At 35.5% G+C, this 25706-nt stretch overlaps 4 protein-coding genes and 1 non-coding gene across 5 annotated transcripts; all 5 read right to left on the reverse strand.

Moving 5' to 3' along the window:
* Nucleotides 1–716: 716 nt before the first annotated feature.
* Nucleotides 717–9612, reverse strand: LOC132173671 (glucose-6-phosphate isomerase, cytosolic 1). The gene is made up of 24 exons (XM_059585235.2): nucleotides 9527–9612; nucleotides 8771–8858; nucleotides 8580–8656; nucleotides 8332–8413; nucleotides 8206–8253; nucleotides 7941–8096; nucleotides 7766–7862; nucleotides 7577–7619; nucleotides 7115–7182; nucleotides 6885–6969; nucleotides 6651–6699; nucleotides 5746–5818; nucleotides 5610–5670; nucleotides 5072–5138; nucleotides 4799–4855; nucleotides 4632–4685; nucleotides 4414–4542; nucleotides 3343–3406; nucleotides 2957–3030; nucleotides 2409–2462; nucleotides 2258–2326; nucleotides 1348–1437; nucleotides 1060–1167; nucleotides 717–971 (listed from the first exon to the last, which is right to left on the reverse strand). The coding sequence occupies exons 2-24, from the start codon at nucleotides 8819–8821 to the stop codon at nucleotides 921–923; spliced, it is 1707 nt and encodes a 568-aa protein (XP_059441218.2). The 5' UTR covers nucleotides 8822–8858; nucleotides 9527–9612; the 3' UTR covers nucleotides 717–920.
* Nucleotides 9613–9727: 115 nt separating this feature from the next.
* Nucleotides 9728–9799, reverse strand: TRNAE-UUC (transfer RNA glutamic acid (anticodon UUC)). Its single transcript has one exon. It is a non-coding gene; the product is annotated as a tRNA-Glu (tRNA).
* Nucleotides 9800–11424: 1625 nt separating this feature from the next.
* LOC132173506 (protein LIKE COV 3-like) lies at nucleotides 11425–13877 on the reverse strand. Its single transcript, XM_088514786.1, has 4 exons — nucleotides 13763–13877; nucleotides 13269–13439; nucleotides 12960–13184; nucleotides 11425–11531 (listed from the first exon to the last, which is right to left on the reverse strand). Exons 2-4 carry the CDS (start codon nucleotides 13387–13389, stop codon nucleotides 11425–11427), a joined length of 453 nt encoding a protein of 150 aa, XP_088370912.1. The 5' UTR covers nucleotides 13390–13439; nucleotides 13763–13877.
* Nucleotides 13878–17102: 3225 nt separating this feature from the next.
* LOC132173569 (GRAS family protein RAD1-like) lies at nucleotides 17103–18635 on the reverse strand. The gene has a single exon (XM_059585085.1). The coding sequence runs from the start codon at nucleotides 18633–18635 to the stop codon at nucleotides 17103–17105; it is 1533 nt and encodes a 510-aa protein (XP_059441068.1).
* Nucleotides 18636–22605: 3970 nt separating this feature from the next.
* Nucleotides 22606–24649, reverse strand: LOC132173504 (akuammiline synthase 2-like). Its single transcript, XM_059585020.2, has 4 exons — nucleotides 24530–24649; nucleotides 24198–24432; nucleotides 23280–23465; nucleotides 22606–23132 (listed from the first exon to the last, which is right to left on the reverse strand). Exons 1-4 carry the CDS (start codon nucleotides 24647–24649, stop codon nucleotides 22606–22608), a joined length of 1068 nt encoding a protein of 355 aa, XP_059441003.2.
* Nucleotides 24650–25706: the final 1057 nt, after the last annotated feature.

The following is a 25706-nucleotide window of genomic DNA, read 5'->3' on the forward strand; positions in this document are numbered from 1 at the left end:
TGTTGCTTTGATTTATGAAGGTAATATTAATTTCTTTTTCAACAAAAAAAAAATTGAAAGTGAAATCTTCCACAAAAGCGGAGTGGGCGGTTTTGGGAAATGTTCTATATTGGTAAGAAACTTTTCATTTGGATTATTTAGAAATTCAAAAATATTAGTTTTAAGGGTTAAATACTAAATACCTCTTGTGGTTTCATTGTTTTATTTTTTCTCCCTTTAGGGTTTGATTTTTATCATAGGAGATATCCGTGATTTTGATAATAGACCAAACTAGAACATATAACATTAAGTATGACAGTATGTGCCACGTGTCAATATTTGATTGATCAACATGAATTTCCGTTAAGTCAACTAACGATCAACTGACAGAAGGACTAGTTTGGTCTATTATCAAAACCACATGGACTTTTTGTGATAAAAATAAACCCCTAGGGGGGAAAAAATAAAGCAATAAAACCTCAGGAGATATTTAGTATTTAACCCTAGTTTTAATCTTTATTTGAGTTTCTATAATCATTCCCAACTTTTGGTTTCTTTAATTTTTTTTTTTTTTTTTTTTTTTTTTTTTTTTTTTTTTTAATTTAACTCATTTCTCCTTTTTGAATAAAATTTTGGTATCTGGTTCTATTTATTTTTTGTGGTTATGTTCTGGCCGTAGTGCTAAATTTTTCCTTTTTTGAACTTGAGACACCAACAAGCAGTTTAAACAGAGCAAAGACGTAAAACATGTGCGTAACATTAGCAAACTCGCATGAAAACATTAACAAAATTGCATGGATTGGTACCAATTATTAGGCTGATACAATCAGCTCATCTGATTCTGAGGTTGACAATAAGTTAAATAGTGAAGATCAACAACAGCTGATATATGAGGTTGATACCATAAGGTCTCCTCACTTGAAAAGCCAAATGTTAAGCAATTATATCCTTGGTAGAAGGGTAGGTGGATCAGAAGGGATATCTGCAGTAGCCTGCAAAATAGGAAAGACTTTAGTTACAGTGCCAGATATACGTACAACAAAACCTGTCTAAAGACTGTAGGATGATGCTTTTCTATACCTCTAAATATCTAGTTAACAATGTTGTAGTACTAAAGTTCAAGCCCTCCACTGGTTCCCCTTTTGTGCGAGACGCATGTAGTTGCTTTCTGACTTGAGTAGCCAGCGACTGCATTCATGAATACGACCCGGATATGATAAGGAATGTGGAAAATTTGGTAAAATTTGTATTGCTAAAAAAATGGCAGTTAAGGCTCCTATCAGAAACAAAGAACAAATTATTTATCTTACAACAGCAAGCTTGTGTGGTAAGGGAACAATATGATAAGGTTTCTTAGGTAATACGTACCTTCCCCAACTCCACTCCCCACTGGTCGAAAGAATTGATACCCCATACGAAACCTTCCACAGCAATTCTGTGTTCATAGATGGCCAACAACTGCAGAACACAGGCAAGAAATTGTAGTATTAGCCCAAAGAAGCAGTTTACATTTACCACCTCTCAAGAAAACAAAAAGTACTATTTCATCCATCTAACAAAATTAAATTAATTAATACATTTAATTAAAAAATGCTTTAAGTTATGAATTATATAATTACATCTCCAATCACTTTTTGCATGCAAGACATGTAAGTAAGTATATGAGACCATGCACAGAATTTTCAGGATATAACCAATCCATTCTCTAAGAAATTAACAATGCCATAAAACATGTGCATACTATATTTACACTGGGGAATCTCTACTAACCGTAGAACAGACGTAGCACAATGTTCAACCAAATACTGTAAAACAATGAATTGTAACTAAAATAATAGTGTGTAGGCAATGCACTCATATATGAAAATGCAAATTCGTTTTCCAACAAATAGAGGCTAGTAGTAATATTTTGGATGCAAAAGCAGATATCAAAGGGGCAGTGATTCAATTATGTAAATGAGTTTCTATAGGCTCAACAAAAAACCAATCCATGAAATGTTTTCTACAACCACAGTGAGAGATATAAGTAGACAGTTTCTATGCTTGGTATGACGGTTGCATACCCACTATCATCAACGAAGTTCATTCATACTGCAAATTTTCATTTGTAGAAATTCAAGCATTTAATTATGTACAAAATCTCATTTGACCATCTAACTTCACATGTGACACTCCGATGCAGAGAAAGCATCAGAAGCTTCCTATCTCCTTCAGTAATTTGAACAATCACGCATGAAATGTTCATTGAAGAACTTAGAAAAAGTAAAAAATCTCAAACCTGTCCAATATTGTAAGCATTTAATGATGGAAGCAGAAGGCTGAGAGAAGGTCTATTGCCAGAGAAGGTCTGTGAAATATGAGCCAATAGTTAGGAGTATTCATTCAGCAGTTAGTCATGAAGATTAGTACAGAAGCAGAAAGAAACTCACTTTATGAGGAATAAGATGCGGCGGAACATTCTCTTTATGCAACTGCTCTGGGGTCTACATGGAAACATTGTTTGATTAGACAGTTGGATTTATAAGCAGATGCTTCATCATAAGTCAGATGAAATTGCATGTCCCAGCAGCATGAGAAATTCCCATGATTTTGCTATTCATTTTTATTATTATAAATTTTTGGACAATGGACGGACGTACATAAGAGAGAGAGAGAGGATAAGACATAACAAATTCAAAAATATATACAAAAAACATTTTAAACCTGATAATGCAAATTTATAATTTCAAAAATATATACAAAAAACATTTTAAACCTAATAATGCAAATTTATAATTTATAGATCATAAACAAGACGGCTGTACAAGCTTGCAAACTTAATTTACAGAAAAAACAAAACAGCATTCTTTCTCCTATTTCCTTTATGTTGGTTGGGAGATGGGGTGGTAGATGATAGTTAAGAACACTTCATTCTCTGGAATACTTTTAAATCATACATTAAAAGAACATCCCTGACAGGAGAGAGCATAAAACTTACCTTCCCATATGCAAGGGCATCTGGCTGTGCAAAAAAGTTCGACATGAGCTCGTCGTGGTTACTCACCACCTCACCTAAAATAAAATGAATCCAATATCACATACTGAAAATCAATGCATGACAATATGACTTCAAGGAGTAGTGCTAAACATCACACCGGTGTGAGTGAACAGTACTCACACTAGGTCGTGTGGCACCTAGGATTTAAAATTTTTTACTGTTTTTTATTTTTTATTTTTTGAAATCCTAGGTGACAGACCACCCGGTGTGAGTACTGCTCACTCACACCGGTGTGGTGTGTAGCACTACACTCAAACAAGCCATAAAAAAAAAAAATAATAATAATAATAATAATAAAAAAATCCAACAAGATTGGTGTTAGATACCTTTAAGGTAAACAGGTTGCTGGCTCCTCACAATACCAATAAAATCACAAGGAATAACACGTCCCTGGAAGTTCCAAAAAAATCATTTAACAAATTTTGTAGGTTAAAGACAATGTAATTTGTAGTAAAGCTTAGTTATGTGAGACTCAGGAAATAAAAAATAGAGTCCAATATACAAATTACCATTTGCAAGACCTTACATGTTCACTCACATATGAGAAAAGTTAAATTCAAATCTCTAATACATTCTAAGCGCAGAAGTCGGTTCATTGTGTGAAAACAAGTGTGCAGTTAGATTAATACAGGTAGTACTCACATCTTTAAAAAAGAAATCATAAAAATAGCCAAGGATATTGAAAAATAATCTAGACAGCCATAACTAAGGCTGTCCAACGCATCTTTTTTTTCCCCTCTTTTTTGCACAATATCAAGTTATCGTCACATTTACATAGGGGGGCCTTTTTTTGCCTTCCTAATCCATCAGTGCCATATTTGAACAGAAATTGGCAACTTCGGCAGGTAACACAAACATTCGATGGTACAATAACAGGCACTAGTGAGTCCTGACATATTCCAGCTCTGTTTAATTGATGGAGATAACTGATTTGATGACTAACTTAAACAATCTAAAACAAGACCTGTTTCCCTAACTATTATGCAACCAATTACCAAAACAATATCAAATAATTAAAACTGCGCTTGTTTTTTCCTCATATTTATTTATCAATTTATGCATATTAAAAAATATGTTTCCTATCAGATCTAGTACTTCCCACAAATCAACCAAGAATCCACAGGACATCAACATAATCATCTCAGTCACAAAAAAGTTATATTTGTGTAGGAATGACGTAGATAAAATGATAAGCTTAGATCACTTGGAATTTAACCACTTTGCACTGGCCTTCAACGTGTAATCCCTCTATACTTAAAAAATAATTTCATAAGAGAAATAGAATAAAAAAATTCAAGGATTTATTTATTTATTTATTTTTATAAGTATTCAAGGATTTGATGTAAATGCTAATAACATGATTTTACCATCATTTTAAAAAGAAATGCCTAGATCACCTGGTGAATTAGCTGGTAAAAGCTATGCTGACCATTTGTTCCTGGCTCACCAAAGTCAATTTCACCAGCCTCAAAAGGTAGTGGCACACCATCAATTGATACACCCTTGCCATTACTTTCCATGCTAACCTGAATTGCTTAAACTAGAAATGTATAAGAACATTTGAAGAGCAGCTCCCACAAAATAATATGCAAGCAGAATCCTGTCATATACATGCCTGTTGAATGTGTGGGGCAAACTTCTCAAGGGCTTGGGAATAAGGTAAAATGGCCTGGAGGAATACCAAAATTCTCAATGTTACCCAATAGCTAAGAAAGAGACAACATAGAAAATGCTATAAGTGGGAGTTGAAAATAAAGTCTGGGGCAGATGGTTAGTACTTACTCTTGCAGGATGTCCAAGAAATGAAACATTCCAAATGCTCAGCAAACCTAAAAGCACCTGAAGCACCAACACAATGTTATTGAACATGTCATCACTTATCCAATAGTGCAATATTGAATATAGCTTTTGGAAGGTCATCAGGATAATCTACTCCCCCCAAAAAGAGAAAAAATTGTAAATGCAGTGCACCCCAATAGATCTATCCTACGCTATATCCAGTGGGTGAGACAGAAGTATAACACTACTTAAAATCTGCAATATTAGGGCACTTACAGGTATATTTTCCTCATATGGTGCTTTGAAGAAATGTTGATCAATGAATGAGGCTCCCATTAAGAACCTTTAATTAAGAAAATATAATTTAAATCAAGCAAATGACAAAATTATGTCAAATCTTTTAAAGATAAATGTCAGAGCATTTAAAAGGTATAAATCATTGGGAATCAAAGCAAGCAGCAAATTTTAGCAACTAAAATGTGAAAAAAGTAATAAATTAACTTGTATAGTCTGTAGAAAGCACAAGAGGTTCCGATTCATGATATATAAAATGCATGAACAAAGAAGCAAAATCTTATCAAATATTTTATAAAACAGCAGTAGGCATTGCACATTAGTTGGTACTCTTTAATAGGTTCTTTTGTTTGAGGAAAATACATGCCACTTCAAATGTTACAAAAAGAATGTAGGATAAGATTTTGCTTCTTTGCTCATGCATTTTACAAAAAGAAATGTTTCTATGTCACAAAATTAAGAAGTGCTTCCTATTGACGAAGTGCTAGCAAAAAATTTAAAGAAATTATAAGTTACGTACTTCTCAACAACTGAGAACCCGTATTGGAGAGATAATGGCAACACTCCAACAGCACTGCAAACTGCAGCAGCAATTAAATTACCAATTGACCAATAGATTAGCCATAAGTGCCTCCAAGGAAAGGCAAATAACTTACCACTATAGCGGCCACCAACCCAGTCCCAGAATGCAAACGCATTATTAGGATCAATGCCAAACTTCTCCACAAGCTGCATGAGAATCAAACAAAAATTAAGATGAGGTCAGCTATATTTATGGATTTTACAAAATCACATGCCTAGGGGAACAAAAGAAAATTTCAACCACATCCATATGCATAAGAAATGCTAAAAGGGAGGAAAATATATTGGCCAATCCCAATATGTTTGCTAAACATTTGATTTCATTAAGTTATAATGGGCAGATCTTTAAAACATTGTAAATTTTCAGACTGAATTGGTTTTCTAATTGTTGTAGGGCCTGTCCAAGCCATCCTCAATAAAGGTATGTGAATGTCCACCATTTACTAACCCATGAATCTATAAATATAATTATAGGCACATGCACATGCACCCACACACACACGCACACAAGTAAAGAAAAGCTGTAACATAGGGGACTTCACAAACGGGGTTCTTTTGCAGAATATATGTTTAGCATGACCAATGGAAAACAGATCATGCTAAACATATATTTTGCAAAAGAACCCCCTTTGTGAATTCCCCTATTTTACAGCTTTACATGTGTGTGTGTGTGCGCAAGTGTGTGGGTGTGCGTGCATGTTGTGTGTGCGGGTGCATGTGTGGGTGCATGCGTGCGTGTGTGCCTATAAGTATATGTATAGATTCATGGGTTAGTAAATGGTGGACATTCACATACCTTTATTGAGGATGGCTCGGACAGGTCCCACAACACGCCCACCCACCCACACACATGCACACACAACCACAAAGGGGGTTCTTTTGCAGAATATATGTTTAGCATGACCAACGGAATATATAAAGATTGTGGTGAAGCAGATGCTTAATCACTCAAACAAGAGATGCAAGGATATGATGATACCGTAAGGTTAGTACTAACTGCCACCATATGCTTTGCAACAGCAGAATGCCTGAAAAAAAATAATTTCAATCATGTACCAGTCTCAAATTCATTCTTAAGCTTTCTTTTTGAATTATTTCCAGTATCTTCCAAGTTCCAAACTAATTCACATATATTATCAAATCTGGAACTTCAGAATCCCAAAACAACCACTACACCCATATCCTTGAAGTACTACTCTCATAGATCACTAACCCAAGAGCAGCTGAAATCCATTCCCTAAGAGTTCGCGCATTCAACATAGTTTCAGCTGTCGTAAAAGTCTTTGAAACCACCACAACTGCATATATCAAAGAAAAATAAAAGAGCTTAGGTTACACATAAATAGTGAAACATAGTGAGCTTAATGAGAACCCAAATAGCGCTTAGGTTACTCTTAAACGGAATTACTTAGGTAGATAAATAAACCAAATATTTTCATTTACCAAGGGTAGTTTCAGGGTTTAATCCCGTGATATTTCTAGCAACATCAATAGGATCGACATTTGCAAGACTGCAGGCAGATGAAAATAGAAGGTTAGCTTTATAATAGAAATAAAATAGTTCAACAGTATAGCATTTAACTATTCTACGTGGAATTCATAAACCTACCACCACAACAAACACATAGACACACGTCACGTTTTACTTAAGTGGAAGAAAAAAATTCACCATTTTCATTCGTAAGTCCTGTGAAATACTTTTAAAATCCCTAGCAAGTGCATGCACAATTTCACTATAATCAGCCTTCTCAGACAAAACTAGGAATCTCTCTCTCTCTCTCTCTCTCACACACACACACACACAACCACACAACTACACAACTAAGGCCTTTGAAAGAAGATTCATACGACCAGAATTTTTGTTCTTCATTACTCATGATATTATAGTGAAACATGAATACTTACAAACGAAGCTGGCGTCCCCTTGCAGATTCGATAGCCTCTGGATCTGTAAGATGCAAACACTAAACCATGAACATGTTGACTGTACAACAAGCTTTTTAAAGATTTCACAAGGAAAAGAACAAAACTATCTTCAAAAAGATAAGACTGCATAAGGGTGGTGCAGATTTATAAAGGAATATGACGTCCAACCTGTTTGAAGAGCAGTGTGCACAAATAGAGGACCTAAGAAGCTGCCACCAATACCAATAGCAACGACATCCTTAAGTGCTTTTCCTGTTGCTCCGACCTACCACAATTTCCCTCTTACTCCACAATTCACACATTTCATGTCCAAATTAGATACTAAATAACAGCAGTAGATTACCCAAGAACCATTGCGGACCCTCTCAGAAAACTCCTGGATCTTGTCCAAAACTTTCCAGACCTCTGGGACCACATTCTTCCCATCACTCTGAATAACAGCATCTCTTGAAGCACGAAGAGCTACATGGAGTACTGGCCTATTCTCTGTGATGTTTATCTGGAGTGCCACCAAAAAAAGATGCAAAAGTAAACAACTTTTCTTTAGGTTTTGGGGGGATTTGAGGGGGAAGAAGGCAAACTTGACCAAGGAAGATAATACAACTCACATGCTCCCCACTGTACATGCGTTCAATCTTTTCTTTGAGATGTGCGGCCTACATTAAGACAAGGATAACAGTGATTAAAAGACCATATAATCAATATCCCAGAAACTTAATGGCTCAGATGCACACCTCTGCCAACTTGAAGAGCTTATCCATGGTTTTAAGAGTGGCGCGCTGCCGCGAGTAGTCCAATAACACCTCATCAAACTCACTATAGAGGATATACACAGTAAATTGTTATTGACAGAATTGTAATTAACTTAATTACAATAATCCAATATTCATCTCTTTACTCCATGTTTCACCCTTTGCTCTTAACAATGAGATAACGATATTAAGATAATCATAGCATCTAAAAGTCCAATGGAGAATCATACACCATCATTGACTTGCATCGGTCTGCATCGCTCATCAAATCACGTAAATGAGTCTTCTTAATCTCCTCAACATGGGCCTACATAATAAAACATATCATACACAGATTTTATGATACATTCAGAATACACTTTGCCTGTATTGACTTGTCCCAAAAAAAAAAAAAAAAAAGCCCAAGTATCATGCCAGCTACCTTCAAGTCCTTCCAAGCCTCGGTGTCAGAGATTAGAGTGGGTGAAGCCATTTGAAATTACTATGTAAAAGCACTGAACAACCAAAACCTGTTCCAAACAGTGTTATTATAATTGAGTACATTAGGAACAGATGGGTGACAAAGAAAGCTATGGAAGAAAAAGAGTTACATAGACCATGCAATCCCACAAGGTTTAAAGGAGTCCTTATCTTCATAATTCATCGTTTTTCTTTGTCCAAAACAAGCTCAAGGCAATTCCACAGTTATTTCTTGAATCAAATTTTGCATATTCATCCTATACTTGTCACAAGATCATCCCTTATAGGTAGACCAAACCCCATTACCTCCTTTTGATTGTTGCAAAGACTGCAAATAGCAATCTATTTCGTTTTTTTCTTTTTTAGTTTCTGGGAAAAAAAGAACTCCTTTATGACACTGTGTGGTATACACCGTATACTGTTCAGTAGGGCGGCAAATCTGATTTAGTCAAACTCCGATAAACAAAATCGTTGAAATCAACGATATGAACTCCGCAAAAAATAAAATCAATTCAATAAAAAGCATTGCAGCTGATGATTACAAGTACAAGACAATTATACAATAATTAAACTTAGTTCCAAGAAAAACCGATCACCGATTTTGATGGTGGAGAACAAATAAAAAAGCAAGAAGCAATAAATCGAATCGGAGCAACGACAAGAAAAGGAGAAAAAGAATTGGAATTGAGAAGTGAGAGAGAGAGAGAGAGAGCGTTACCTGAGGGAGGAATGTCGCTAAGAGCGAGAGTTGCGCTTAGTTTATACGGTAGAAGTTGACACTTGATAGTGAGAAAAGAAGAGGATGTGGCGTATTGTAGGGTATATCCTTGTGATGCTGATGAGATGCGAACGTCGCCGTTTCAAAACACTTCTCACATTTGCTTTTCAAAAATGGAAAAAAAAAAAAAAAAAAAAAAGGTTCCGTTGCCGGGAATCGAACCCGGGTCTCCTGGGTGAAAGCCAGATATCCTAACCGCTGGACGACAACGGAGTTCTTGTTCGATTGAGACTATAAATAAGATTTTTACTTTTATTATGTTAAATTCCAGAGATAAATCATAGTTTCTGACATTCTATCGCCGAAGTGAAGTGAAGGTGTTGGACTTGTCGGTATGTGATGAGGTGTTTGCACAAGTATGAATCAATAAAGCATGTTGAAAAATTATGATCAACAAATTCTTTGTCGTAAGGCTAGAGTTGCCTCTAAAGAACTTACCCCAAACGAATAATCCTGTTAAGCATGAAACATAACTCTAATCCTAATTAGTATGACATGATTAGTAATAATACAAACATTTTCCTAGCCATATGCTGTAATTTCCCTTTTGTCTTTAAAAACAAGCCAAAATAAATAAATAAATCCCCTTCTCCAATGATTCAAAGTGGCAGACACAATACATGGTGAAAAAAAAAGAAAAGAAAATGTCCTTTTCTCCAATGATTTGATTGGTAGGGACTAGGGAGTGAAGCATGGGTCCCGTGTCATGCTTCCTGGAATTTTCGTTATGTTCTTTGCCACATTGGATATTTGCAGAACAGCAATTTTTTTTTTTTTTAAAAAAATAAATAAATAAAGAAAAGGACATTCCGGAATATCTTGTTTGCCAATTAACAAAATACGTTTTGATGAGGTGGATGGTAGTGTGGTATTAGTAAAATGAAGTTAAAGGTGTTAATTTTTGTTAGTGTGTCGAGTTTGGATTAAGTCGAACTAAATCTTAAATGAAATATTAATTCATTGAGGCCTAAAGTGAGGCTCAGGTTCAATGACAGTAAGACAATGGACTTATACAGTTATACAGCAATTTTCAATCGTGTAGGAGAGTAAATTTTTTTCAAATGTAAACGGTTATGTGCCTATAATTATAAAATACATTGACATGGGCCGTTCACCCAATCTTTGCATCAAATACCACAAGTAAGCTGCTTGGAGTTGGAGAAATACACTCTCTTTCATAAAGAAAACAGAAGGAGACGCTTTAAATTGAGATAATTCCCACTATAAGCAAATAGAAAAAGAACGGCCATAGTTGTGCCTGTACATGTGTCATTCTAGAGGTTCTTGATTCTTCGCTTCACTTGGGATTTCTCCACTGGTCACCTCAATGCGTGAACTGCCATCACCTTCTCTGAACAAGCGTCTAGCAACTTTCAAGCCTCAACACTTTCTCTGAAAAAACTTGTTTGACTAGCGCTGTTGTGTTCCAGCTCTCATCAATGGGTCATGATTCTAAGAACGTTGGCGTGTATGACTGTTCATGTACGCCAGACTTCTTTTTTTTTAAATAATTAAAATAGGGTGAAGATAAATAGCACGCTGGTAAAATTTTTTTATTTTTTTATTTTTTTATTTTTTATTAAAATATTAAAAAAAAAAATTTACCTTGGCGTTCAAAGCACTGCGTGCTCTGAATCACGGCTCATTAAAATATTAAAATATTAATATTTTATTATTTTAAAATAATGCACGCCTGGCGTGATGTTTAGCATCACCCCTCATGAATTAGTCCAAGGACAGAATCATATGATTACTCAGAAAAAGAACAAAGGAAAAAAGAAAAAAAAGAAAAAGGAATAAGAAAATTGAAATGTATTCCCACCATTCATAGTCAATTGTTATACTTTCACTGCTCCATAGTCGCCAATCCTTGTAGCTGGACTGGGCCGGGCATCAGCTGTAGTCAGTATTTGAGGTACTGACATGCCTCCGGAGATGACAATTTCTGCACCTCCCATGACAATCAAACCCGTTTTAGTTAAAGATTTATGTTGGGTCATGGATCGGCCACATTGGGCCTAACAGACCATTAGGCCTGGTCCGAGGTCTAAGCCCACTAAGTGTTGGCTGCCGACAAGGTTTTTCCTTACTTAAGATGAGATTTTGATTAAACAAAATGGAGCAAGTCCTACAAAGATTTATCTAGATAGTTCTCCATCCATCTAGAAGGTTCTCTACAAAGATTTATTTAGATGGTTATCCATCCATCTAGAAAGTTATTTTCAAAGATTTATTTAGATGGTTCTCCATCCATCTAGAAGGTTCTCTACAAAGATGTATCTAGAGAGTTCTCCATTCATCTAGAAGGTTCTCAATTTGTCTTCATCATCTAAATGGTTCTAACTTGGAAGCCAAGTTCATTCATTTAGATGGTTCTAACTTGGGAGCTAAGTTCATCATCTAGATGATTCTAACTTTGGCTATAAATAGTCAAGGGGCCTTATGTCTCAAATGATGATCGATGATGATCAACAACAACACACGTGAAGAGAAGCCGAGAGAGGAGAGCTTCAGTTATACTCCAAAGAGAGAGTTAAGAAAAGAGTGTTTTAATACACCAATGAGAGTGTATATTAGTTTCAACAGAGGTTGTTTCTCTCTGTAGTATTTTACTGCTTTATTAACTCAAGTTTTTCATAACTTGAGTAAACACCACTATAATAAGTTGTTTATAGTGGATTGATCAAAGTTAGTCCCGTGGATGTATACCCACTGCCGAACCACGTAAATACTGTGTGTTGATCTTTTGTATTTATTATTCTATTATTATTATTCTGTAGAGTTTGCACGATCATTAATTCAAGGGTGTGTCCATCCCTAACACTAAGGACTAGGCTCAGGCCAAGACTTAGTTGGTCCAACCGACTAAAAGAGCGGTCCACCGAGGATTCCTCAGTCCTTTAGATGATAACCCGTTACCTAAACAAAACACACGTTCTCGAGGAACACTCTGGAATGTGTTATTCACACACGTGGCCTCCCTCCACAATCCACTCTGCCAACATGGCACACGTGGATCCTCAAGAAAGTGGGGCCTACTATGCGAGCAAACACCTATAAAAGGGGAGCTCCAACTCATTATTCGGTAATCAATTCTCTCTTTCTTGAATTCTCATTGAGCTTACGCACTCTTTCTTACCATATCACTAACTTAGGCATCCGAGCTATCCCTGCCGGCATACCACCGACAGCTCTTATCTTATTTTTTGTTATTTTGTAGCCCGGCGAATCCTCGGACATCACAACTCCCCATAGGAATTGTGCCACGTTACTCCTCGGAAAACTGTTCTCAACAATTCATATTAGAAAGAGAGAAAAAAAAAAAAAAAAAACAAAAAACAAAAAAAGTCGATTTCCATGCTTAAAATCATACCAATTCCTTCTCGAACTGACTGACTGGGCCTAATTATGTCATTCGAATTAATGAGAAAAATATCTCCTAGATAAAGGTGGTTGGTGGGCACATAAACACAGCAGAGTTCTTCATCGCCCAGGCTTCTCTGAAGAATAACTGTAGACGTGATAAATCCAAACGCATATTCTCCAACGCAATGGTGCCTTATGATAGCTACTTCCTTGAAGGCATTAGAGCTCTGATCTTTAAGGTAATGCCCAGATGAGTGAGTATGAGTTTCAAAACCCAAATTGCCAAGAGCGTAAATATATTGATATGTATATTTACCAGGCGATATTGCAGCACTAATTTGCTTAGAGGCAGCATAGATGTAGCTTACAAGTGGCATTTTCTTAGTGAACCATTCCTCAAGAGTCGTAAGAACAGAAGCACCCAACCACGATGACATGAAAATACCAACTAAGAATATGAAAGTGATGGAGGTCACGAATCCAAGACCTGCATGCAGGTTATCCAAATTATGCACATGTTGAAAACTAAAATAATAGCACATGGCATGAAATGTTCAACTCAATTGACTTGGTTAAACAAGCACTCCCTGTAATAAGAGTTAAAACTATTTTTCCCTCCATCTCGGTAAAGATTGAAGAATATTTGCCTTCTTCAGATGAATTAGCATTGACTTGAAGTCGTATATATCCTGACTATTTGATGTAGTAGAACCCAATCAAATTGATCTTAGCCGGTTATAACTATTAAAGGTTCAAGTCGTCCCAATCCTCAAAAAACTACTAAAACACAGAACAAGTAAATTTACTCACCAAAAATATTGATCCCTTTATCATCCCTAGATGATTATAGATTGGGGAGAAGAAACCATTCACAAAAATGAATGAAACCCCAACTGATGTAGAATGTAATGGCTATCGGAAGAAGAATGACACTGCAAACAATATAAGATTTTCATGGAACATATATATCCAAAAGATTTTCATGTTACATACTTCATTGTTTATTTATGTTCAAGCTCAATTTACATAATATCATATATAGCAATTAAACAATGGCCTCCAAACTTACGCATTTGTTTTTGCGATTTTAAAAAGCACATCTTATCTATGGTTTGAAAATGTGGATTTCCTTTTTTTTTTTTTCAAAGACACTCTTAAACAAAACACTTTGAGTAATTTTGTTTAAAAACACATTTTGACATGAGAATTCATGGGACCAATCACACTCTTATACTTATGCATTCCTCAATAGGAAAGTGTAGATCTACTGCCGTATGGTGGAAATGTGTTTCGTGTCAATAACCATTCATTGCAAACTCAATCCAATGCATGGGTAGCTCTTATTTCTCGGCCCTAAGATCAAAAAACCCCCGAACCGAAACTCATCATCCTCAACCCGAAAGCCGGGATATCGTTCACAACAACAACCAAAGGTCTGGACCAAAAGCAAATACCCCACAGAGTATCAAGCAGGCAGATCAAAAGAGACGACATAGCCTTATTACAAGCAACAAAAACAGAAAGGAAAAATGTACAGGGAAAAAAAGGAAGGAAAAAACAAATACAGAGAAACAAAAAAAAAAACAACAAAAAGGAAGCCAACAAAAAATAGGGAAAAAAAACAGGAAATAGCACACTAGGCGAATGATAGCAGCCGGATTTATCTTCATGGGCCTGCAGGTCATGATATTGCATGCATAAGTAACATTAATTAGTGAGGTAAAAAAAAAAAAACACACACACACACACGTACACAATTTCAATCCCATTTCTTGTGGTTAATTATGTTAGATCTTAATATATTTATTTAGAGTACAATATTGTTGTAAAACATAACATAAATTACCCTAATTTTGAATAAAACATTTCGAGAAATGAAAAAAATTTAGTTCAAGGCAGAGATTATTGGGATTTATGTCTCAAATTCGTCGTTTAATTTCTTTTTCCACATTCTAGGATTATTTTTGTACCGAAAAAAGTATTAATTAGTTTTATGATTCTTTTTTCAACAAGGAATTAAAATTGAAGATAAAATGGATATGGTCACGACTCTTTTAGTGAAAGTAATAGAGATAAAATAATTGATCTTGTGAGCATTGTATAATATATGTTTTGAGAAAATAAAAGTAGAGAGAGGGATCAGAAAGCCGTCGGTATGTAAGATATTTGTACCGACCAAATTCAATATCGCAAGCAATCTCTAACACAAGTAAGATATTCCAGCTTGAGGAAGGGATCAGAAAGCCGTCGGTATGTTATGATTTTTCTGCAATGATCCAAACATACTCTTTCTGAATATGTTAGTTCTGAACCAGGAAGTTTTTCTTCATCTTGAGTATTTTTTGAACCAAGATTTTCTTTCCCCTTGGGATTATTTCGTAAGTTTGAAGGGTTACTTTGAAATTTAGGATCATGATATGGAGAGAAGGAGATAATTGGAGGAGAACGCGGAAAAGAAGCGAGCGAGGGGGAATGATTCAGAAAGAGATTATCAGAAAACGAGGGGTTGTTTGCTTGCACCGCAGCTTGAACAAGGATGGCCAACACCATCATTATTATTAAAACAAATATTTTCATAATTAACCTTTATAGCCACAAAACTCCTCCCTTCTGTAAAATTACTTTTGTTGTTTGAATGTCTTGTATTAAGCCTCAATTTATAGCAGCTAAACAACAATTTATGTTGCCATATAGCTAGGAAAGTTTTTTTTTTTTTTTTTTGGGTTAAAGTCATGCTATTTGTTTTTCAATTGGTTGATTAAAGGGTAACTTTACCACCAATGACTATGAAAAGTTAAACGTCTAATTTCCTCATTTTCTATTTAACTTTTCAGAAATGGATATAGGAAGTGCAGACATTGTCCCTTCAATTGAGTAATATAAAAGAACTCATCAAGCAACATGCATGAGTTAAAACCGTATTTTAAAAGCGCGAAAGGACACGATCGAATGGTCAAAGTTAAATAAAAAATTAAAAAAATATATATTTAAGAATTTTGAATCCATACCAAATCATCTCATAACAAAGAGTGTTAAATTACTAGTTATTCCAAAAGCTTAACTTAGTAGGAAGATGTAAATTTAATCACTTAACCATTACTTTAACGAATAGCACATTTTTTTGGTAGAAATATGGTAGCTGGTCTTAAGGTAAATAAGGGTTGAAGCGATGACAAATCACTTGCTTTAGTGGTGCATATGAAGACCCTTTAGACAAAGAAACCAAGAATTGAAGTTGATCATAGTGATTTTATGTGCATAGAGAAAAGTTATTTATAGTCAAAGCTTTTTATGGCATTCGAAATTGCAAATCGTAAAACATATTCTAAGAGCCGTTTAAGTGAGCATAGCAAGACATTGTTACACCTCAACAATCCCTCTCTCAACATGAGTTTCCTGCAACTCGTACCCATGATTATAGCTCTGATATCATGTGGTGGATCGAGCATTTGACCATCTCATATAAAAATCAATTGGTGTCTAGTAAAAGAAGTCAAAGCCTTTTATTGTATTCGAAATTGTACTCCTACAAGGTAAGAGCCGTCCAAGTGAACAAAATGGCATTATTGCACCTCAATACTAACATCATAAATCAGAACATGTTAGCTATGACTTATGATGCATGAATACTTACAATTGGCTGGAGTGATGTGGAGACAACCGTTTGGTAGCGCTGATGTTAGAATTTACATCTACTTCTTTTTCTGGGTTATTTTTTCCCCTTAATGTTGTACTATTTTTGCACAGGAAAAGAAAATATTCTCTGTTGTAGATTTTGCTAGAAAATATATGCAAACCCTACTTCCTCACTTGTATTATTTGACAATATTACAAAAGGATTCAGAAAAAAAGAGAGCCAATTACAGTCAGTTTTGGTCATTAAAAAATAAAACAAATTGAAGTTTGCCTGTATCTACAATTCATGAACCGGGCCTATATGCAAAGCAAACCGCCGATGCTACTCTTATTTCATTTGTCCAGTCACCCTGAACAGCTTTAAGTAGTTCAAACTCAAATCACTTATTTTTCACTCCAAATGCTGTGTTTTTCACTCACTGATTGTATTTGTGATACAAATTATTTAGTTGCATAACCACACATCTGTGCCCATGATGTTGGATCTGTTTATTGGAAATTGTTTGCGAGTTAATTAGCACTTCCAGCAAGAAACTGCGACAATTGGCCTGGATTTCCAGCCAAGCACCAAGGAACCCTTGTCTTCCATAATGGTGTAACCTTCAAAGGCCTTATTTTCGCCAAGCCATTGCTTGGCCTGAGCCATCTGCTTAATGGGTGCAGCCTGAAATCCTGCCCTGCTCAGCCTCCTGCGCCACTGGTCCACCTTCTCATGCCTTTCCACTCTTGCTGGCCCCTCACAGCTCACAATGTTCTTAATCTCCTCAGCAAAGTAGAATTGTTCCGTCTTGGCACGCTTTGTATCATATTTAGGTAGCATGGTGTCTAGGGAGTCGAAAATTGCAGAGTAGTAGTGCAGTGCTTCCATGAATCTCCCAAGAAAGAAAGGCCCATTATGGCTTGAATCCTGCTCAACCAGAACCAAAAGCCTTGGTGAGAACTTGTAAATTAACTGCAGGACTGAATTAAGAGCTCCTCGACTTTCCTTGACTACACAATGCAACTGGAGGATGCTATTCACAACTAGAACTTCACCCTCAAACACTTTGATGTCTTGAGGCTGCAGATTTTCCAAGTTGCATTTCACCACAGAGAACTCAAATTTTATCCCCATTCTTTTTGCATAACTCTTGAGCTCATCTCCGATGATCTGGAATCGGTCAATGGAAAGACCGACGCTGGTTATTCGAAGGTGGCAGAGCGGCTGACCGCTGCCTCGGTTGGCAAGGCCGTCGATCAGCCCACGCCACTGATGGCCGTGTGCCAAACCAAGGGTCATCCCCAAATCCACCACATGAAAAAAACTCTTTCGTTCAAAGGCTTCCAATATTGTTGCGTTGGCAACAAAGTGACCAAATTTAATATTTGGGCAATTTTCATAAACAAGGCTAAAGGCCTCTTCTTTTTTCTCTGTGGAAACATCCATTATGTTCATAATGGGTGCTGCAAAACCGACTGCTCCAAATGGTTGGACCAGCCTACCAGCAAGGCCCTGGACAAAGCAAGAAGCCACACGCTGAAAGGAAGAGCCATGAACCAAAGCATTTGCTCGAAGCTCAGAGAGTAAAACAGAGGCGTGTGATCTGTCACGACAAGCCACAGCTTCAGCACAAGCAATGAGAAGTCGAACAAGCTTCATCCCATCAGCACTTCCATCTTCTTCCTCAGCATTGATCATGGCTGCTGCTGCAGCAGCCTCTTCAACAGCTTCAGCTGCAAGATATCTTTGATTATAAGTGGATATATGATCCCGGAAATTCTGCCCTGGCATGCTACTCAAGCTGCTGCTGCTGCTGCTGCGGCCAATACAACAACTATCTTTGCTTTCATGATCAGCAAAAGTTGTTATAGTTCGCCTCAGCTTCTTATGATCTCTTGTTTCATCTGGGAAGGAGAGGATATCGATCCAGGTAGAATCATTGTCCTCTAACATAGGCATATATGGGAAAGGATAGTAAGCCATGGCTGAAATACAGAGATCATCTGCACTCTCTGCATCACAGTTTTCATTGTTGTAGACCTCATTTGACAAGTATTTTTGAGCCATTACTTGGAATCTATCCTTGCCTCTTTCCCTTTGATCTAATTAAGAAATATTCAACAAGGCTCTGAAAGACTATTTGATCGAATAAGGATGATATATATAGAGGCATTGGTGATAATTACAAGGTATAGCAATTCTAGCTGGGAACAGAAGACACATGGGTGTCTCACTTCCACCAAGACACATTAATATAATCATATCGACCAATTATAATCTGTCCCTCTCCAAGGGATTTGGATGTTTACTTCTTGTCCCACTTTTCCATTCCATGCGCAGGACGCCAACATATTTAATACGCAATAATAAGATGAGAATCTTAAAAGGTGAATGTCTTCTTCGGATCAAATTGTCCCACTCTCTACATGTTCATCCATTTTTCACCTCTTTTTTTTTAAAAAAAGAATTTTTTATTCAATAATGGAACAAGTGTTACAAGAGAACAAACAAACAAAGCGGGGTGGATTCCTCAACAAGAAGACTCAAACGGAAAAGTTAATACAGAGGAAAACACAAATACAAGGCAATGGTTCGAAAAAGATTCCAAACTTCTTTAAGGGCCGCACAAAACGGTATATAAGTGCAAAAAGACTCCGTTAGGAGCCCCCAAGCAGTAGTGCAACAACCACGGTTTTTGGTTGAACATGAACAGTTGGTGAGAAACTATTCATCCCTTTTTCACCTCTTTAAATCTATATATATACTACAATGAACAAGTTCATTGAGTCATACCCTCATGATCAGTTTCGTTAATGTGATCTTTTGGTAGGTGCTTTCAATTAGCAGGTGGCTCATTTAACCAATTGAATTGATTGAAAAATGTAACGACTAAGTGAAAGCACTGATTAACCACGTTTGCTTTAACCGTTTATAAGGACTAGCTAGCCAAATTATAATTGAAACTTTCTAAAATCACCTAATAAATAACCAATGTAAGAGACTTATAATCCACCAATTCAATGTAAAACTAACTTTTCGAAACGTTGACAATCTCTTCCACTCAAATCATTAAGGTACTCGTTGCCGGCCACATGGTGTTACTAGATTATTCTGAAAGTTAATTCCATGTTGAGTGAGTAGATTGTCATTGAATGCGTATATTATAAAGATGCTCATGGGTGTTAAGTCACATATTTAGTTTAGTGATTTTAGAAAACCGCTCAAATTGTAACTTGAATAATCTTTTTAAAATAATAATATAGAAGCGGGAACTTTATATATAGAATATTCAATATTGGTTTCTTAGGATACATACACTAATGGAGCTGATTCCTAGAATTGCATGTTATATTCATAAAGAATCTACAAATTCTAATGTCTCTGACAAGAAAAATCTACCAAAGTAAATGAATATGATTCTTGTTCCGAAGACATTGAGAGCTACAGTAAGTGACCAATATGAACATAAAGTTGTGGATTTTCTTTATATAATTTCCTGGCCTAAAAGAAAAGCATTTGTTCTCAAGGGTAATTTAATCGGCTGTGGACCACGCCTAATGAAGAGAAGGTCACTAGTTCGAATTCTTCATCCCCCTTCTCTTGTGTGGACATGTAAAAAAAAAAAAATAATAAAAATAAAAAATAAAAGAAAAGCATTTTATATGAGGATTAATTATTGTTGCCGTCTCTTGTGTGAACAAAGAGAAAAGACAAAACACATAATTGTGAGATTACATTGGGCTGCCTTTGAGTCCTAGACGCTACAAAGTGTACATATAATATCTCAAGAGAATTCTATGTTGTTCGTTATGTTCTATATAAGCATATTCTTTGGGACTAAATCCTCACAACAATGAATTGGTATCAGCACATATATATTCTGCTCTTGATTCAGCCATCATCCACCATCATCCACCATCATCATGCGGTGAGGGTTGCTGATTCAATTCTCAGGCTTAAGAGAGATTAGGTGTTGTTCATTTCACTAAGGACGACAACAACACCTACCTAGGAAAGTAGCTAACCGACCATCGACAATTATTTTGCAATTCTTTTAACTCAATTCTTCGGATTAAATCATGAATGATGCCTAATAATTGAGGAATTGGAATCCCTAATTATTTCAATTAAAAACTCCTAATTCTTAAGAATAAGGATTCCTAAATCAAAGACTTTTTAAATGACAAATTCATTGGAGTCCCTAATTATTTCAATTAAAAACTCCTAATTCTAAAGAACAAGGATTCCTAAATCAAAGATTTTTTAAATGACAAATTCATAAAGATGTACATCGTCTGTTTAAACGGTAAGTAGGATCATTCAAATGGGTATGGCATAGGGCGCAAGTCAGGAGTGTCACATCAGTAATTAAGAACGCGTGACACTTTCAGCTTGTGTTTTGTGTGCACAGACACATGATACAAGCTAAATGTGTTTGTTGGAGTATTCTCAGTTAGCCCGCTCTAGTTGTCTTTTAATTTCAAATAGGTATTAGCAATCACCTTCCGATCACTTTTTGAAGTTTGTGTCCCTTCCCATGCTCCTCGGCTTGTTTGAGTTACCCTTTTTTGCGGTCCTCTAGAGAGAATCATGTCATTTTTTAACACATTTCTTACTCTTTGGTTGTATTTGCTACACTGTATTTTTCATTTTGGATTTATTGTTAGAGAAATATCCCTTTTTCGGTATTTTGATCCTAAATTCCTTTCCCAATTTGTTTAGGGGAAAAACCAAAAAAATAAAATATAAAATAAAAACAACAACAACAAATCCAAGCACAGACAAACAATATTACCCCACATTCCCCCACATCCACCACACTAATCACTTTATTTTTTTCCCAAAAAAATATTCTTACTTTTATATCAAATCACTCACTTTTTATATCCAATCATTTACTTTTTATTACTATTCAAATAAAAAAATACTACAAAACAAAATTTTTTACTTCCTAATACTACTTTTTCATTTTTCTATACCAATTATTATTATTATTTTTTTCTTTTTTTTAATCCATGAACAGTGCCGTGGTTTATGAACAATGCGGTGTGGTGGGGTGTTGTTTAACAAACACTCCCTATATTTCGGCCGGTCCTTCCTAGACTACTGACATTCTATTATTCTCAAGAAATGACGAATCTATATGTCCAACAAAGTAGAGGCCACAACCCATTAACCTCTTAAAAAATGAAAGGGAACGATTAATTACGGTCATTCAGGTCTATGTTCAATTTTAGCGAAACACTTTTCTTCTTCGACCTAATTCTTTCTCCAAAGTAAATTCTGACCGAAGTATCGAAGAACTTTAATTAATTCTCATAATCCTTTTTTGTGGGTCCTCTTGGTTAACGATTTGGCACTAAAATAATCTTTAATATTGATATGATCCGAGTAGGGGATATGTTCTTCTGTCCTTCCTAGTAGTTATAGAGTAATCTTTAATATAAGAATTAGGTTAGTTTAAGATTATGATGAATAATTAGGATTAATTTTATCATTATTTCAAAATTAGAGTTCTTATCAGTTTGGATCTTATTTCATTATAGTCTATTTAAAGATTATTTTAACAAAACTCGGATTAGAATCCTTTGTAAAACTCTCAAATTACAAAATTTAGGCAATTTCTAAACATCGAAACGCTTCAAAAATGCCACATATTAAAAATGTTATATGTTACCATTAAGAATCGAGTATATTTTCAATAGATTCTTGTTCTATATGTTATAAAAAACTTTGATCCAAAAGCTATTTTTTGGTTTTCTGAATAAGAATTCTTCTGGAAAAGTGAAGAAGCTTTTTGCGAGGATTTTTTTTTTTTTTTTTTTTGATGCCTTGATAACATGCCACGTTTTTGTTATATGCACATTTTTTAGGCGTTTGAATGCTTAGAAATAACTTAAATTCTGTAATTTGAAAATTTATAATTTATTTGAAATTGTAGGAGATCTTAATCCTTTTCGTTACGAGCACATAACACATTAAGAAAGAGGGGAAAAAAACACTTAAACTAATTGGTAATTAAAACATTGGAAATTAATTAAACATTCTGATCAATCGAGGAAACAAATGAACACAGCTGTAGGTTGTTCTCGAAAATGGTCATGTCATGCCCATCCAAGCTCACCCAAGCTTCAAGACCATGGCCGACTCTTGTTTCAATGAAGATTATGACATTCTTGAACGGAAACCCAGCAGTACTTTCCCAAACAGGCTTTCCCCACCCAAAATCAGCTTCATAATTTTGCAAGTTAGCCCAACTAACAAACCTGTATATTTCCACATTTTCTGGCACCAATTCTCCAATTTGCTCAAGAAAATCACTCATCAAGGAAATCCCATTTCCCCCTCGCATCTCCCTCGTGTAATCCTTGTCTATCTTCTTCACTGCATTTCTGATTGCATTTACCAAATCCTGCAGCTGATCTGTCGACGGTGCTGGTGCAATTGCCAGCCAAGAAAGATTCCCAGAAGCAGAGTGTGGCAGGGGAGGATCAATTCTCGGACGTAGATTTACCGCATGTGTCATAATAGACGGACTTGATTGCCCTGATTTTGCTCTAGACACTTCCATCAATTAAGCATCTCCAGATTAGTGCAGACACCAGTTCATTGCGGGTTGGACTAATTATTACACTATTATTATTAATACATACTTTTTCCTTGAGTGAAGAAATCATTGAGCCCGGGAAGACAAATCTTTTTGTAATGCACTTGGCTTTTGGGACTTCAAATCTTCGCACCAAGGCTGATATATCCCTTTGAGGGAAGAGCTGTGGCCCTGGAAAGATGGGAGACACAGAATGTCAGAATCCCCAGAATTCCTAGCAATGGCAGCCCACATGTTGACAAATGATGAGAATGTGGCTCCATCAACAATCTTGTGAAACATGCATGTACCTGTAGAAATAGACTATGGAATTAATATCAAAGAGAAAAGAGAGAAACTAATAAGAGTATGTTTGGATGTGCGTTTGAGGAGTTTAAAAATGCGTTTAACATTTAAAAAGTTTGTTTAAAGAAAAAAAATACACATTTGGTAAAAAAAAAAAAAAAAAAAAAAGGTGTTTTTAAAGGTCTAAAAAGCCTAAAAATGGCAAAATCGCCGTTTTGGCAAAAACGTTTTTTAACTTAAAAGTTCTATTTCTCTAATACAATCACAAACATGCTCTAAAGCGGTAGGGCTACAATCTCATGTATTTTTAGAGAGGCTATGAGTGATAAACAAGTAAAAACATAGATTAATGCTTTGTTCGTTTCAATGTAAAATAATTTTTTAAAAAATATTTTTCTTATTTTCTAATGTTAGGTGTGACTACAAATCATAGTGAAACTCAAAATATTTCTAATTTGACGAAAAAAAAAAACTTCTTTAATTTCTGTAAGATTGTTTTCCGTAAACAATTTTTCGAATTTGAGCTTCTCCTTTTCAAATCGCAGGAATTTGCCGAACCTTTGCTAGAAGTCGTCTGCCTTCTTTTCTTTTTTTCTTTTTTTTTGTCATAACTCATTTTTTGTACAGGCCAAACACCGAAAAATATTTTTTTAAAAATATTTTACGTTGACGTCAAAACAAACGGAGTTGAATTAAATATAAGGAATAAAATAAATCTAGAAAAGATTATAACATACCAATTGCCATTCCTTCACAGCTAAAGAAGTTAACCTGAACAGCCAACTGGGCTTCCAAGTTATTGGAATGATACTCCTGAGGAAGGAGTTGATCAAGCACATAAACTTCAGGTTGCCTTAGAATTTCATGGAGTGGGAAATTCACATGGGCTTCTAAAAACTCTGCCCCCTCATTACACTCAATGAAAAGATTATCTGTGACCCTTCCAGCAAGAGGATAGATTTGAGTCAAGGCCTGGGAATTAAAGGGATTCCTTTAGCAGCTTAATTCGTTCATGGGATTTGAGGTTTGGTTTAGTGCCATTGTTTGCGTAGTAAAAAATCCTTGGCACGTAGACTGGAGGGGCAATCTGGTCGAGGAGGGAGAGATTGAAGATTTTGAGGTTGTAGGGTGTTGGTGATGATGGTTTGATGGTCTCTCTGGCTTTTATATCAACCTTCACCCTGTCCATATTTTTTGCTTTCAGAACTAGTACTCATGAAACTCAATTAGGAGTATATATATATATATATATATGGCCTAATTAAAGTGATCAATTCCTCTCGAAAATATTATCAAACGTAAGTGTAGGTTAAAGTTCTCTCATAGCATGCATGTTTCATGCACCAAGTGCACGCATGTTTGGGGTTGTGCTGTGTTGAAATAATGATTAAATGATTAAATTTACTTTTTTCGTATTAGCTTAAGCTTTTGAGGATAAGTGATTAATTTAACATGATATTAGAGCTAAAAGTCATGAGTTTGAACATTGACTTTGTCAAATTTACTCCCATTTAAATTAAATATTTCACGTGTTGAGCCCCACCTATTAAAAGAGAATTTGAGCTTACAGGTGAGGGAGAAGTATTAAAGTAATGTTAAATGATTAAATTTACATTTTCTATCAGTTTAAGCTTTTAGGATAAGTGATAGATTTAACACGTTAAAAAATATAGTTTTTAAAATCAAAACAAGCTTTTCAACAAAACTTCATGTTTAAGTTTTTGACAAAAGTGCATTTTGCCATTTTTAGAGTAAAAACATAAAAAAATTGCTTTTAAAATTTTTAATATCAATTAGGCTTTAAGCCTTTCAACTATATATATATATATATATATATATAGGGCCGTCATTATTGTCTGCACGTGAAGAGAGTTATTATAATGCTGGAAAGCGAGCTAAGCAATTAATATTAATGTTGATTAAATTAATTAAGTTATTATCGTTTTTATTTAGCATGCTGGGGTAAGGTGGTCAGCAAAACTATATCATATGTTGTCGAAGCAGGCCATATACTTTTGTTTCAATTGGAAAAGAATCTGATTGTGTTAGGGGTGAACACCAATTTCAGATGCTCAGCGGAATTAATCTACCCCTCTTTGTGCAAATTAAATAGTAACACAATAGCAAAATAATAATCAAGCAAACCCACAAACAAGACACCAAGATTTTTACGTGGAAAACCCTCCAATGCGAAGGTAAAAAACCACGGGACCTAGTCCAGTTAAATCTTCCACTGTCAACAATAA

Source organism: Corylus avellana, chromosome 3, assembly GCF_965113065.1.
Source record: "Corylus avellana chromosome 3, dhCorAvel1.hap1.2, whole genome shotgun sequence".
Taxonomy (NCBI): domain Eukaryota; kingdom Viridiplantae; phylum Streptophyta; class Magnoliopsida; order Fagales; family Betulaceae; genus Corylus; species Corylus avellana.

Excerpts from the sequence above, each read along its gene's own strand:
- LOC132173671 (XM_059585235.2), bottom strand. The coding sequence starts at position 8,821 with ATGGCTTCACCCACTCTAATCTCTGACACCGAGGCTTGGAAGGACTTG. Across the intron at positions 5,139-5,609 it reads GGGTTCTCAGTTGTTGAGAA|GTTCTTAATGGGAGCCTCAT; the intron begins GTACGTAACTTA and ends TCTTAATTAAAG. Across the intron at positions 972-1,059 it reads TGTTAACTAGATATTTAGAG|GCTACTGCAGATATCCCTTC; the intron begins GTATAGAAAAGC and ends CCTATTTTGCAG.
- LOC132173506 (XM_088514786.1), bottom strand. The coding sequence starts at position 13,389 with ATGTCATCGTGGTTGGGTGCTTCTGTTCTTACGACTCTTGAGGAATGG. Across the intron at positions 13,185-13,268 it reads TAGTGCTGCAATATCGCCTG|ATCAGAGCTCTAATGCCTTC; the intron begins GTAAATATACAT and ends ATTACCTTAAAG. Across the intron at positions 11,532-12,959 it reads GTCAGTTCGAGAAGGAATTG|AAATTGTCATCTCCGGAGGC; the intron begins GTATGATTTTAA and ends TGGGAGGTGCAG.
- LOC132173569 (XM_059585085.1), bottom strand. The coding sequence starts at position 18,635 with ATGGCTCAAAAATACTTGTCAAATGAGGTCTACAACAATGAAAACTGT.
- LOC132173504 (XM_059585020.2), bottom strand. The coding sequence starts at position 24,649 with ATGGACAGGGTGAAGGTTGATATAAAAGCCAGAGAGACCATCAAACCA. Across the intron at positions 24,433-24,529 it reads AGATTGCCCCTCCAGTCTAC|GCCTTGACTCAAATCTATCC; the intron begins GTGCCAAGGATT and ends TTTAATTCCCAG. Across the intron at positions 23,133-23,279 it reads TTTGAAGTCCCAAAAGCCAA|TGTCTAGAGCAAAATCAGGG; the intron begins GTGCATTACAAA and ends AATTGATGGAAG.